General features: G+C 41.5%; 1 protein-coding gene across 1 annotated transcript in view; it reads left to right on the forward strand.

Moving 5' to 3' along the window:
• LOC147688587 (elastase-1-like) overlaps nt 1–15,199 on the forward strand; it is a 181,193-nt gene that overhangs the window by 59,908 nt on the left and 106,086 nt on the right. The window contains exon 4 of the mRNA XM_086941446.1: nt 13,034–13,162. Coding sequence (XP_086797572.1) covers nt 13,034–13,162 — 129 coding nt within the window. The remainder of the gene's footprint in view (nt 1–13,033; nt 13,163–15,199) is intronic.

A 15,199-nucleotide genomic window follows, 5' to 3' on the forward strand; every position in this document is an offset into this window, starting at 1 on the left:
CCACGTATGTTTTTTCCACCCGGCAGTGAATGTATCAATAATGATTACAATGTAGTCCATATTTTAGTTCAGCTTCCTTCACAGGGGTCAGGAGTTGACGTTCCCATGAACACCTTCTAGCAAGTCAGGAGTTGGCTGAGTTTTAAAGGTCAGTGCTTCATGAACTTGAGCTTTTCTGCGCAGTCGCAGAGCCTCCAAAGATGGAGTTCCGAAATATATGTCAGGCCCAAAGTTCGATACATATGAGAAATAGAAAAGATACAGTTTTAGAACACAGAATAACTGAATGTACTGTATACCACTTATCTCTACTCTATTCCCATTACTTTATTTTAACTATTGCGTTATAAATTAGGCAGAACAAACAGCTTAGCAAATGTAGCAGTGCAAGCTTCATGCATGCTGTAACACAGAGCAGCCATCTTAGTTTTAATGCGCAGAAGCTAAAGATTCCCCCAAAGCAAAGAGTACGTCATGTCACGTGAGTGTGACAGACGCATGCGCAGTAAGATCTCCCGCTTAGCAGCAGCTATTTTGTTTGCACGCGGATTAACATTAGTAAAAACACATATTTAAGCGTCTTCTAGATACCCAATGTGTTGTGAAATGCAATATTAATAAACCATACATATTGGTTAGCGCATTAACATTATGTTGAGGGGAATGAATTCAAGCAAGTCACGTTACGTGCGAATCCTTGCTCCATCAATCTCATTCAGAGGCAGTTGGACTTGTGGTCTCAGAGCACCATGTGTTTGAGCATCAGCACAGACAATTAAAAAATGAAGCAAAACATAGTTGCAAAAAAAGAAATTGTGTGAGAAAAATGTGGGTATTAGAAAATCTTTTAAAAATCTACAACTATCTGTAGAGAACACTCAGAAAGAAAGAAGTAGGTTTAATAAAAAGTATTAGTGTTTCTTTGAAATATGTTACAATGGGGGTGCATTGGGTTACAAACATTTAATACTTCTAATATGGATTTGAAAACTTGATTATTTTCATTTGTATGATAAAAAAGTTACATTTTTACTACTTTTAAATTTATAGGGAACGCTTTATTTTACTTTTAAATATTGTCATTTTGTGTAATATATTTGCTTGTATTGCATATAAGTCAAGAACTAGTGAAGGATTACTTCAAGCAGACTGTCCCACAGTGTCACTAGAGACTCAAGCTTCAGATACTATTCCGAAACATAAGCACAAGCACTCTGAACCAGACCTTGGTTAAGCAGGGAAGAGAAGGGGAAAGAAACTAAAAACACTGGACTTTTGGCTGTATCACCCCAAAAATAAAAAGCATAAGCAATCTGATTCAGAGATTAGGAAACATGAAATATCAGATGCCAGCTAAATTGTATGATTCAGCACCTGGAGGATACAGGGCAGCTCTGCCTGCATGGTGCTTCCAAGATTCTTCGGAAAAAGAAGTGGTAAAGTTAAATAGAATGAAACAAATGGTAGCTTCCAGCCAAGGAATGAGGAAATCAAAAACATGAACAAATGTATGACTGGACCAGAGAGCAAGAAGGCAAAAAAAAGCACAGGGGAAGCAAAGTGAAACTGCAGAGCTTGGCTTCTTCTACTTTCCCAGGAACATAGATCGCGGAAACCATCTTGGAATAGGTCTCACCTCTATCAGCGAAACCACGGATCACCATGATCTTGGATTATTTTTGATTGGGAAGTATATTGGCTATTATCTGGTAAATCCCTGGCCTTCACCTTCACTGACCTCAAAGATGCCATGGTGTGATGCTCCCTAACGTCAGTATAACTTTCACCTGAACCTATGCAAACTTTGTAGATGATGATAATGTTGCCACAGAATTCCACAGCAACCCACAATGAAAACTTCTCTGTCAACGAATCTAATAACGATTTCTACAAATTCGCAAATAGAAAATTTCCTATTTGGAAATTGCTGAATTGTGATTTCCAGATAAGAAATTGCAATCAGGAAAAATGGAATTCTGTATTCCGAATGGTGATGTTAAAACCAGGAATTTTAAAAATACAGGGTGTGGCCACAACCCAGAAGCCTAGGAAGGTGCTGAAAGAAAAGAGAGCTAATGTCTGCCTTCTGGCAGTGGAATCCTAATTTCTGGAGAACACCATGTCCAAGGAAGATGGGGGCAAGAAGAAGAAGGAGCTTTTAACAGAAGAATTTGTGCCACACATAGACCTGCTCTTTGGGAAAGCATCATTTTCTGTTCTCGAGACCCAGAAAAACTAAATATGGAACAGCATCTTAAAGAAAATCAACTCCTTTGGTGTCACCCAAGAACCATACCAGAGATTAGGCAATGCTGGCATGACCAAAGCTCCTGCAACAAAGAGAAGGTGGCCAGCAGGAGGGCTGGGGCTTGCGGCATAGGTGGTAGACCCTCCAAACATCATCTCCCACTCCGTTGGAATCATTGATTGAGGGGACACTTGAACCTTTAAGTGTGGTGGGAGTGTCAGACATTGACACCGGGTCTGGCCAAGGTAAATCATTTTTCAGTTCATTTCTTACCAAAACATATTGTTCCTAAGGCCTCAAGTACAACACCTTAGCTAACAAAACTCCAATGAGATGTTTGCTGTACCTTGCCAATGCATTAGGGTAGTTGTAGTACATCTAAGTTACATGGTGACTGTGTGCTGATAAGTACACTACACATAACTATACATTATCTCCATGTCACAAACACATAAATCACAGTTTACAACATTATGAATAGGGCTTACTGTTTTCCATTCTTACGGATTTTTATAGATCAATACTGACAGAAAACAATGTGTTTTCTGTCTGCATTTATTTTTAAAAGTGGATGAATGCTGAAAATTGTTCTTCTCTTAAGTGACTCTCCATGCTGTCTTTCATGAATTATAGGCCAGCAGCTGAGCAGAGGGACAGCTTGGGAAATTAAGAAACAGGATGAAATTTTTTAAACAACAAAATATGTCAACATTCATTTTTGGTATAATGTTAGTATTTACCTGTCAATGTATTGTTGTAATAATTGGCAGCTTAAATAGCTAAAACACGACAGACATCAAAGTATGAGTGCATGTCTATCAGTTAAATAGATATGGAAATGTACAGTTTTACAACTTCATTTATATGCAAAAAAAACAAATATGGATAGATACAGATAAAATGGCAACAAAATAAATATGGATAAATACCAATGGAAATGGGCAAAAAATAAATACCATAATACTGGGAGCCCTAATTATGAATAAACATTAACCGTTTATTTATAATAACTATATACATACATTTCCACAGATCTCGCACAGAACGTGTCTGAAACTATTGAGGCTAGCAAAGCTATTGACACACATGTGGAAATAGATAACAGCCCAATTACAACTCCTATGCCCATTACTCCTACTCCAAATACTAGGAGAGCAAATGTGTCACCACTTCCAGACTTGAGTAATATGAGATGAGCTATCACACAGCAGGAACAGAACTGCATCTATGGGCAGGAAACACAAACACCATAGAGTCCAACAACCCACAGTCCACAATAATAATGTCTTAGATGGTATGGGAGACAGTTCCCCTTTGTTTTTTGGCCTGGGGAAATCCATCATCTCAGGACAGCACCTGCAAGCCAAACATAAAAAAAAATGTTACTCGTCATCTGCATAGCATGTCAGGGTCAATGCTGCAATTGCTGCGATTGCAGAACGGACAAGACTGTTCGTTTGCTACCATTGAGAAGGAGCAATGTTTGCAAAGACGCAGGCACAGGCAGCATATGGCAAACTATGATGCCTTCAATATAGCGATCAAATGATTGGCAGTAGCTACAACCGCTCTGGCCAGCAGAACTGTCAATATACAAAATTACATTGACAATTTTTTTGCTAAGATGTTGTATGTGGGCTGGTGTGAGTGACCCCAGCTCTTGAAAACATATAGACACATAACTTGTCTAACCCTAACATTTTGTTACCAGCTGAGCATGAAGATGGCTCTAGCCTCAGTGCCACATGTGCCAAAAGGATGATGTACCAGGCGAACATGCCAAAACACATCAGGAACATACATATCCCATCCTCTACAGCCAAATTCTGCTTAGAAGTCAACCAACGCCAAGGGTGGTAAAACAGAGAATTTTGTGTGCACTCAGATTTACGAGACAACTTTGTTATGTTTGCTTTTATATACTTTTTTGAAAAAATAGCACATCCACTATAGATACAGTTGATGATGAAGATATACATTGTTGCAATCTAAATAAAAGGTGATCTTTCAGTCATGCACAAACATTCCAATCACGTGTGTTGTCTATTTCTCAGATGTGGTCATCGTTCTTACCTTAAAAATAGTTGATGGTGATCTCTGTGAGTCGAGCTCCACCCTCTTCTGCACGTGTCCCATCCTTCTGTGTCTGTAGTGGTGGTAGTTTCTCATCTGAGTCTGAATCTAGTTCTGTGTTGATGTTGTGAAAACACTTCCTTATGACTATGTTGTGCAGAATAGCACATGTGGCACTGATTTTACAGCACAACTTAAGTCTGGACATCTGAATCAAGACCTGAGTATGCCAAAGGTACATTCTATTATTGATTGCGCTGTCTTATTTGTCCTTTTGTACTGCCTTTCACTTTTGGGTCTTGGATTCAAGTATGGTGTCGGTATCCAAGAGCACAAGGCATTTGCACTGTATCCTTAAATAGTATGAGAAGGAGAAAGCATAATGTCACGTTACAAACACTTTTTAGGCACTGTATGAATTGAGTTTGTAATTCTCTCTCCAAGTAAAAAGTCATCACCAAAATCACCCTGAGACAGACGGTTATGTATTCCACTGTGGCGGAACATAAAGGAGTCATGTGTGCTGCCTGGTAATCTGGCTATATGGTCAGTCATAATGCATGAGGCATCACACACTACCTGTACATTAAGTGAATGTGTGCTTTTCCTATTTCCATAAATGAATTAATTTGCAGAGGGGAGACATATTGCAATAATCATGCCACCAACACAGCCAATTACATTAGGAAACTGTGCTACCCAGTAAAACAATAAATTGGTCAGTTGCAAATTTTGGGGAGTATTTGGAAAACATATATATTGGTTCACTTGGACAACTATGATGTCCAGAAACCTGTGAAAAAAACTGGAAAAATGCACTTTGTGACATTCTCCCTGGTCTACCGTAACTCCCAGGTAGCTAAATCTCTTATGTTCCTGTTGGCCGGTGAAATCCCACACAGATTAGCGATTAATGCTCCCCTACAAATCAAAGCTAAATTTACATTTCTGGGCATACAGATCTCCATGAAAGATGAAGATTTTCTTGTGGAGGACGTATATCCACAGATACAGAGGTTGGGAGAAGACGTTTAACATTGGAGGAAACTGCCGGTGTCACTGATGGGGAGAGCAGTCCTCTTTAAAATGATGTCACCACCCCATCTATTGTATGTAATGCAAAACACTCCTCACATGATCCCACAGAAACTGTTTAGAGATATAAATAGCAAGGTGTGTAAACTCTTTTGGGATGGTGGTAACACCAGGATTGCTATAGGAAAGCTTCAGAGGGGAGTATATGAAGGAGGATTGGCTGACCCAGATATCACCAAATACTACTTGGCATCACAATTGATAGTGGTAAAGGTTTGGACCTTTGGAGATCGTGGCGACCATACACGGCAGCTCTATATGGTGGACACACAGATAAGCACTTGCCCTTGCATACACGATCAGTTATATGAGTCTGGAAGAAGGCAACAAAGCACGTGGGGTGGAAGTGAAAGTTCACAGGTAGAACGACAGTGACTAGTTGATAGAGTTGGGTGCCCTTAGGGTGACTTTTAAGAATAGAGAAAATCTTGGGTTCAAGAAACTAGAAGATATATGGAGGGGCGAGAAACCCCTCACATTCTCGGAGCTTCAAAGGGAGTATGATTTGGTGAAAACTGAACAGTATAAATATTTACAATTAAGACATGCATTATACAATCATACAAGTTAGGGAGACACTCTTCCAGATTATTCCCCTCTGGTAGATAGATTACTGATAAGACCTGATGGAGACTAAGGCCACCTCCCTGACATATAAAAAGTTGCTCTGTAACTCTCCAATAGATCCTCTCCAGGCGGCATGGGAGACGGAATTGGGGCTACCTGAGTATTATAACAGGGAAGAGGCGGTACAAAGCCCCCGAAAAGTGGCAATTAGAGCCAGGTTCCATCTGGTGCAGTTGCGCATACCACATAGATCCTACGCCACCAGACCACTAATACATAAATTGGTATACATATTGTCCGAATACTGCATTAGGGAATGTGGCGAAATAGGTAGCTTTATCATATTTTGTGGGATTGTAAATACATTAATGAATACTGGAAGGGAGTTGCAAAAGTTATGTCAGAAGTCACGGGGATAACAATTCCAGTTGACTCACGCTGGATGTTTCTGTGTGAAACTGGGGAAGAGAAATGGCCGAAATATAGAACCATTTTGCTGAAAGTGGCTGTAATGGTGGCAAAATGAAACATAGCCCAAAAATGGGGAGCAAGACAGGTACCGGAATTGAGAGCTTGGAAGTCTGACTTGGACTGGTGCTCTAGGGCAGAGAAAGTGATTTACAAAGCCAGAGGTGGTCCACACAAATATGATCAAATTTAGGGGGAGTGGCAGAAATACCGTGGGTATAGGGACGATCCAGGGGAGGGGGGCTGCTCCATATTAGATTAGAATACTCAGAGAGAACACTAAGGATTTGAGGAAAAAAATGTGATTGTGGATACACTGTTAATAACGATGATATACTCTGTATATGTACCTTGGATATGGTGAATCTGTAAATTTATACTTAGCTTGTTCAATATATTTATTTTTTAAATAACTCCCTGGTAACTGTCAGAAGCTAAAAGGTGTAGGCAACACAACTCGTGCACATGTGGTGGAAGTGCATGGTTTCTGACTGTTGAAATCTGTAGCTGAAGTTGTAACTCAGCAATGAATTCCAGAATTACCTCACTACTGCATCTGTACTTCTCATACATCTCCTCTTCAATCCGTTCAAAAAGGGTGACCTTCCCCCTAAATATCCTCTCCTGTCTCCTCCTCCTTCTCTACCTACCAGCCAAAATCCTCATCGTCCTCACAAAGACATGCAGAGCCACCATTCTGAAAGAGTTAGATGTATTTTGGGGACCTTTTTTTATAACGTTCACCTGGTTACCACCTGATACACATTGATGGCAATTGCATTTCCTAAATGATCATTTTAAAACTATTTGCAAATAGGAAATCCTTTGTTCATAGAGTTACCAATTTGCTGTTTGGAAATCCCAATCTGCATTTTCCTTTTAAGGGAATCCCAAAATGCAATTTCTACAGTATGGAAATCACGTTTTGCACCACCGCAAAAGGGTTTTTTGTGTGAATTTCTAAGGTTAATTTTTTTTAATTTCCTAACTATAGCCAGTAACTTTTGAGAGTAGGTGTGATTGGCTGTTTAGGTCAGAGAGTAGTAGGTGTGTGAGTGGCTGTTTGGGTCTGTGAGTGGATGTGTAAGTGGTTTTGTAGGTGTGTGAGTGGCTGTATGGGTTATTAAGTGGTTGTGTGAGTACTTGTATTAGTGAGTGAATAGACGTGTGAGTGGTTGTATTAGTGAGTGCCAAAATGCTTGGGTGGCTGAATGGATGAGTGGGTGGGTACACGAGTAGCTATATGGGTGAGTGAGAGGGTGCATTAGTGCATGTATGGGTTAGTAAGTGGATGTGTGAGTACCTGTATGAGTGGGTGGGTGGGTGTGTGAGTGGTTGTATGAGTGATTGACTGGGTGCATGAGTGCCTGTATGGGTGAGTGAGTGAGTGTGTGTAGGTATCTATATGAGTCAGTGAGTGGGTGCATGATCTGTTGTATTAGTGAGTGAGTGGTGTGTGAGTGATTTTATGGATGAGTGACAAGTTGCACGAGTGGTTGTATTAATGAGTGACAGGATGCATGAGTGGTTGTATAGGTGAGGGAGCAGTTGCATGAGTGACTATGGGTGAGTGAGTGGGCATGTAAGTGGCTATATGAGTTTGTGACTGCATGTGTAAGTGACTGTGTGAGTGAGTCAGTGGGTGTATGAGTAGCTCTATGGGTGAGTGAGTGGCTATGTGAGTGGCTGTATGAATGAGTGAGTGGATGCATGAGCAGCTGTATTGGTAAGTGAGTGGGTATATGAGTAACTGTATAAGTGAGTGAGTGTGTGAGTGGTTGTTTGAGTGAGTGAAAAGGTGCATGAGTGCATGCATGGCTGAGTGAGTGCATGTGTAGTTCCTGTACTGGCAAGTGGATGCATCTGTGAGTGGCTGTATGGGTGAGTAAGTGGGTGCATGAGTGGTTTTGTGGGTATGTCAGTGGGTGTGTGAAATCTCAAGGCTATACTGGGAGCAGATAAATATTCTAAAGACAACGCTGCAGTATTTGCGGTGGATATAGAAAAAGTGTTTGACTAAAGTGGCAGTACCTATACCAAGGCCTGGAACAGATGGGCTTAGTTGAGGGCTTTGTGAGAAGGGTGAAGCTGCTATATGCAGACCCAAGAGCCAGTAAAGGAAAAGTTATATTCCAGAGTCAGCGGTTGGAGAGAGGAACAAGGCAGGGATGACCTCTGCCCCCATTGCTATTTGCCCAGCCCATTTAGCCACAGGTGTGCTGTGCTCAGATGGGGCGAGAATATGTAGGACTGACGATAAGGGAGACCTGCCACCACATCGTGCTGTACACGACGACGTGCTCCTCTTTCTCCGAAACACAGAGGGTACTTAGATAGAGCCAAAAGAATGCTAGAAGAGTTCAGCCATCTCTTGGGACTGAGGGTGAATTGGCAAAAAGCTAGACTATTCCCCACGACACCAGATAGACTTCCTCCGGTGGGCCTCGCATGTCTACAATGGGAACCCACCTGCCTAGGGTACCTCGGGGTGAAAATTTACCACAGAACTGCAGAGATGGTGGAGGGCAATGTAGGCGGAGGGATAAGATCCTGCCGCTCCTCCTTGGACTTTGGGGTTCACTGTCGCTGTCAGTGGCAGGCAGGTTGGCCCTGCTGAAAATGGTGGCGCTCCCACAATTGCTATATATCTTTGGGAACCCACCGATATGGATCCTGAGCACCACATTTTGGGATCTGAGCTCACAAGTGATAACATTTATTTGGGGTGCAAGCTGCAGACGAGTAGCCCTAACCATGATGCAATGCTACACAACAATGGTGGGTTTAGCGGTCCCTGACCTTGAGGCATATTTCCTCGCAGTGCAGCTCCAGTGGTTCATGAGGTGGTTGAAGGACTAAAGAAACCCGAAAAGGGCACAATCCCCAGTTACCCCAGAGACCCCAAACCTAGCGAGAATATTTCTAAGACTAAAGGAAAAACGCACAGGGGAATATAAGAGGCAAAAATAATAATGTGTTGGACAGACGTGAGTTGGCCTGACATCGTAATAAGGCCCTAAATGTACAAACAAAAAAAATACAATCATCTACATTTTAACATTAATGGGATGCTTTGTTCCTTAAAGGTGAAGCAATGTATACTAAACTCTAGCATATCACTTTGCCTTTTTTGCTTCAAATGTATGCTCTCTTTTTGGTGCATACCAGTGCTTTAATTGAGGCCAACAATCATCCATTCTAGCTTCAGTTTGCTGGGCTCACACTGCTTTCACATATCAAGCTAATACTATCAACTTAATTTCTAGCCTGCAATTTCACAATCCTTCACATATACAGAGCATTTTAACATTTTCTGTTTTAAATTTTGCTTTATTATGTATATATTCTTTATTATTCTGTTGTTATTAAATTTTCTAAACAGTCACTGGCCCATGGAGTAGGTGTTGCTGACTTCCCCAACGGGTCTGCAGACCCCAGATTAAGAACAAGTGTAATAGAGTACAGCAAGATATCACAAAATAATGCATCTGTTGCCGTATCTGGTGGTGCATGTGGTGTGCTCCATGATAAAGAAGTGTGGCTCAATGATTAGAGCGGCAGACCCTGATGCAGAGGTCTAGCCTGGGACCAGGGTTCAATTCCCCGCCTCGGTGGGTCTTGGGCTCAAAATTCCACGGACCTGATAATTCTCGCCTCGGTGCCTATTCCAATCATGGAGTCCCACTCTGCAACTCTGGGCAATAGCTTGGTTAATCTCCACAACTGCCCCACAACGCTAAGGATGCCTGGCCTCCACCTTGGGGGTGCCCAGGAGTGGACGCCTCACAGGGAAAGCCAGGACGGGTTCCACAGCGGTATTCGTACAAGCGCCTTGAGACCCTTGCGGGTGAGTAGTGCGCTTTACAAGTATCAATTTACATGATATTACATCACGATCCCGGGTTCCTTGCCTCAGTGGCATATTACACTCCAGCTCTCTTAATTTTACTATGAGGCAAACACAGATACCAAAGACACTTTTTATGTGTTGCAGCAGTGGGGCATTGAGGCCTACAGTTGTACATAGAAGAATGTAAGTGCTTAAACAGCTACATGTGCAAAGAAAGGTCCTATTACTTACCGGTAATCTTCATTACATCTGTTTATCTTTATTCTAGCATGACTTTTAGACACTAACACTTTTCAGGCTGTATGTCACAGATTTACTGCCCTATCAATCTGATAATGTGATGTTAGCATATGCAATAACAGATTGAATGCAGCACCAAGCTTGTGAATGTATAGCTGTACATTTATGATCAGCAAAATAATAAAATTAATACATTAAAATACATTGTGTGCTTTTTCGGGAAAATCAAGGAATAAAACCGTTATCAGAGAAACTGTATGCATGTGATTCCTGAACTGACATTCATTCTTTACCTCTTGAGCAAAGAACAGTAACACTCTAAACTCCGGTATGCTCCCTCTGATGGATCTTGTGTTTCTGCGAGGCTTACAGTCATCAGTTCGGTAACACTGCAATAACAGTGAAGCATATTGTACCCCACAGGAACAATAGACAGGAGTAAATGTGTAAATCTTGAAGCTTTATTAACGCGTTAGTAAAGTTGCAAACTCAAATCAGTTCATTCAGTCATGAATTAATAATCACCTGGTTACAGCATAGATGGACATAGTCCAGGCAACTCAAACAGCAAATACCATCTTCATTTATTTAGCGGCAGAATAGACAAGACATACACAAATTCAGGGCCCCTGAATGTCATCTCCCTACCGCTCATCCATAGTGGCGGGCAAAGTCGGGGAGTTCATAGCAGCAGGTGTCAGTGAACATAGGCTCTCCAGTTGAACCAGATAAAGGTTTCAATCAAGAAAAAGTGAAACGTGCTGCTCCAGAAAGTAACTATGAGGAGAAAAAAAGGAGCATTGAGTCTCAAGAGAGGGAAAGGGGCGTCTGCCTGCAAAGGTGAAAAAGGCAAATCTTAACGATCGAATACCAGAGCATACAAAATAAACCATCAGACTCACAAGAAAGTTTCAACTCCCACAGTTCTCACCGAGGTAGGAACCTATCAAACATCAAAGTTCAGGATTTGCCTGTGTCAGCCTCTTTCTCATGGTTAGTGCAGGGCCAGACTCTTCCATCATCATCACCTTCACAATATCTCACAAGGATGTATCACCTCCTCTCTCTCCCTTCTCATGTAGGTGCTGAGAATCATTGTCCAGCTCAATACATTGCAAGTGCAATTACCTTCACACAGTAAGCTAGCACACATAACACAGGTAACGAGATCAGTCTCTCGTGGTGCCTTCAACTGAAGGAATGTACTGCGATACAAGGGAACCCCAATATTCGAACCTGGGTAGTCAATTATATTATTAAATAACAGTAGTTCATATAAGTCCAAAAAGGTCATAGAGCAGCAAGAGCTGCTTGTTTTAAGAAAATGTAATCACTCAGCATTTAGCATAGGACATATTTATTAAATAAATGACAGGAGGAGCAGCAGTACAAACGTTCTACATGTACGGAGGAACTGCATCGGTCAGATTGGGGAGACAAAGCTAAACCAAAGGGGATGATGGACGGAGTGTTGAACATTGCAAGCACTCACCCCCAGTCAACGGATCTGGGTTAGATCCATCATCATTCTTTAGCTCACTCCGCCACCCCAGTTCAGACATAGCCATATGCAAATCAAGAGTTGGGAGACAGGCAGCCGCTCTGTCTCGTGCCTGGGACAATTGAATTCCACTGTGGAATTCAATTGTCCCAGGCACAAGACCGATGTGGTCTACTGAATGTAAATGATTGGCGGAGGAGGTGTGGCGGTGTGGCGCAGTGGCCAGGGCACCTGACTCCGGAACCTGATGGCTCACGGTTCGATCCCTGGTGCCGGAGGCAGATCAGCCCAGCACCATGTGCGCAATAGCTCGATATATCTTCCCGACGGGCCCCAGCGCCTTGACACCTTTGGGTAATTGTTTGCGCTTTACAAATACTGGACATTTAAATGACTACACCCTACAACCCTTTGTTTTTCACCATACTCGGAAGTCATTTTGGATACCGTTGCCGTGACTGAACAGACCCCTTGGGCCTCCCTTACTCCAGCTTGAGGATCCCTGCATTAATTGCACCAGACACTCTTTGGGGCGCTGCTACCATCCCGTGGCCCACATTGGCTTCATTCCATCTACTACCGGGCACCTTCAACAGAACAGGTTTCCACAGGGTCACACTGCCCTTGGAACATTTTGGCCTTAAATGAACTACTGTTATTTCATAATATTAGAACAGAAGGAAGGTTTGGCACAGCAAGTGGGAATACATTTCATTTAAAAGGGAGTCTGATCATCAAAGGCCTACACGGACTCTGGTCAAGTTAACGAGAACACTCTAACCATAGTGTATTGATAATGTAAAATTACTCATTACAGTCAATCTAAATTTAAATTATGATGTGCATTTATGTAAGAAATGTTTACCCATCTTACATGTAAACATAGCCATTAAGAGCACATAAAGGATGGTAATGTTACATCACTGTATGACATTTTCACAAATGCACATTTGTCAAATAAAATTGTAATGATGTCTTCATTCACTTTCAGCCAAGGAGTCATGTATCGTGTGGCACTGGGCGAGCATAGTCTTTCCCAAAATGATGGCACAGAATATTTCATCAAAATTAAAAACATAATTGTTCATCAACGCTGGAACCCAAACTCCATTGCAAATGGGTAATGTATGACCAATGCTTTCATTAACAATAACGGAATTAAAAAAGAACCAAAACATAGACGCAGTGTCTAAATTTGATTTTGCAGTTTGTGTTGGTTCATGATGGAGTCATAAAACCGGCTTCTTTGAAGTAACTGTTTACACACCGGAAGCCCAGGTTCGAGGGTGGGGCCCATCCTTGTGGGGTCAAGAATTGGTTCACGTGGGTTTGACTGAACTTAGAGAAGCTGTACAAGGCAGGAAAAAGGAAGGTTGGGTTGATTTTATGACCAAAACTTGCAATGTGTCAAGGTGACAGATCCAAAAATGCCCACATTTTCTTGGCTTCTCTACAGTGGGGGCACAGCCGCATCCTCTAGACATGTTATAGATGCATTCTCTAGACATGTTGTAGATGCATCCTCTAGACATGTTGTAGAAGCATCCTCTAGACATATTGTAGGTGCCTCCTCTAGACATGTTGTAAATGCATTCTCTAGACATAGTGTAGATGCATCCTCTAGACATATTGTAGAGGCATCCTCTAGACATGTTGTTGGTGCATGCTCTAAACATGTTGTAGATGCATTCTCTAGACATGTTGTAGATATATCATCTAGACATTTTGTAGATGCATTCTCTAGACATGTTGTTGATTTGGCCAAAATGGGAAGTGGGACCACTACTCCTTTGTTAGCATGTATATCTGATGTCCTTTCCCCAAGAGATGTTTTTTATTTAGACTTAGGTAAGAGACGCAACGGTGTGCTTGTTTTACCTTCCTGTAGGTTGTAAAACCACACAGACATATTTGTGTCGTTGTAGCTGATAGGGCACGCCCCTCCTACCTGATGTAGCTGCAACTTCCCTAGATCCGCATACATTCTCTATTTCCTTTTAAAGCATAATGTTAATGCTTCTCCCTCCTACCCCATCTTCAGCCCCCACGTGTTGATTCTTTTGTGAACTAGACTGCCTAATGAATTCTCCACCATGGCACAACACATCTATCCCACCAATATGAAATTTGAAGCTACTCAAAGGTACCAAAGCTTAAAAACTCCAATCTGATTCCCTCCCATTTGACCATTAACTCAACAGTGCCCACAACCAAGCCACTCACACCAGCTGCAAGCCAACATGACTTTCTCCATGCTCACCAATGAATATATGACGATACAACACACACAAAATATAACGCATGCCTTTACAAAGTGGGTTTTACATCTCAGCTACCTTTACAACACATGATTTTACAATGCATGCATTATAACACATTTGTAGAAACTACCTTTACAACGCATTCATTACAATGCAAACCATTTAAACGCATACCATTACAATGCATAGTATGTTTAGAGTAACTGTGGAGTAATTGTTGGATAGTGTAGGGGTAAAAATACTATTCCCACTCCAGTGAGTGTAACAGAAGGGTAAGTGTTGGATAGTGTAGGGGTAAAAATGACTATTTCCCATGTACCTCAAAACCAATACCCACCCGAAAACTTAAAAAACTCCATTACTTATCTTACAATGCGTTGTAATGACATGCATTGTACTGACGTGCGTTGTAATGTCTGCGTTGTAATGGCATGCAATGTAAATGCAGTCACATTGTAACAGCCGCATTGTAAAGGTAGTGTATTGTAATGACAGTGTTGTAATGGTTGTTTCCCGCTCACCTATCAATCACTATATTATCTATCTCATTATTAACATTCCATCCTCCTACTTTCTAATGACTCTTCAGCCCACACTCTCTTAACACCAATTCAATACGATGCCATATATTGACACCTTCATGATGTTGACTTTCTATGTCTTTTTCTAGCTATAAAATTCTAGCCTTCTTGATGCTATCACTCAAACATTTATTTACACAATGTACCCCTTGGGCACACTGTTCACCACTGAGTCCTGGGCTTCTTCCTGTTTTTGGTCTCTCATGACACAGATGCTCAAAATCCTCTGCAAATTTAAACATGCATTTCTGAAGTCAACAAGATTTGTTTATCCATACTGTATTTACAGACTGACAATATTTTAGGCAGATAAGA

This window comes from Lissotriton vulgaris, chromosome 10 (assembly GCF_964263255.1).
Source record: "Lissotriton vulgaris chromosome 10, aLisVul1.2, whole genome shotgun sequence".
In the NCBI taxonomy this organism is placed as follows: Eukaryota; Metazoa; Chordata; class Amphibia; order Caudata; family Salamandridae; genus Lissotriton; species Lissotriton vulgaris.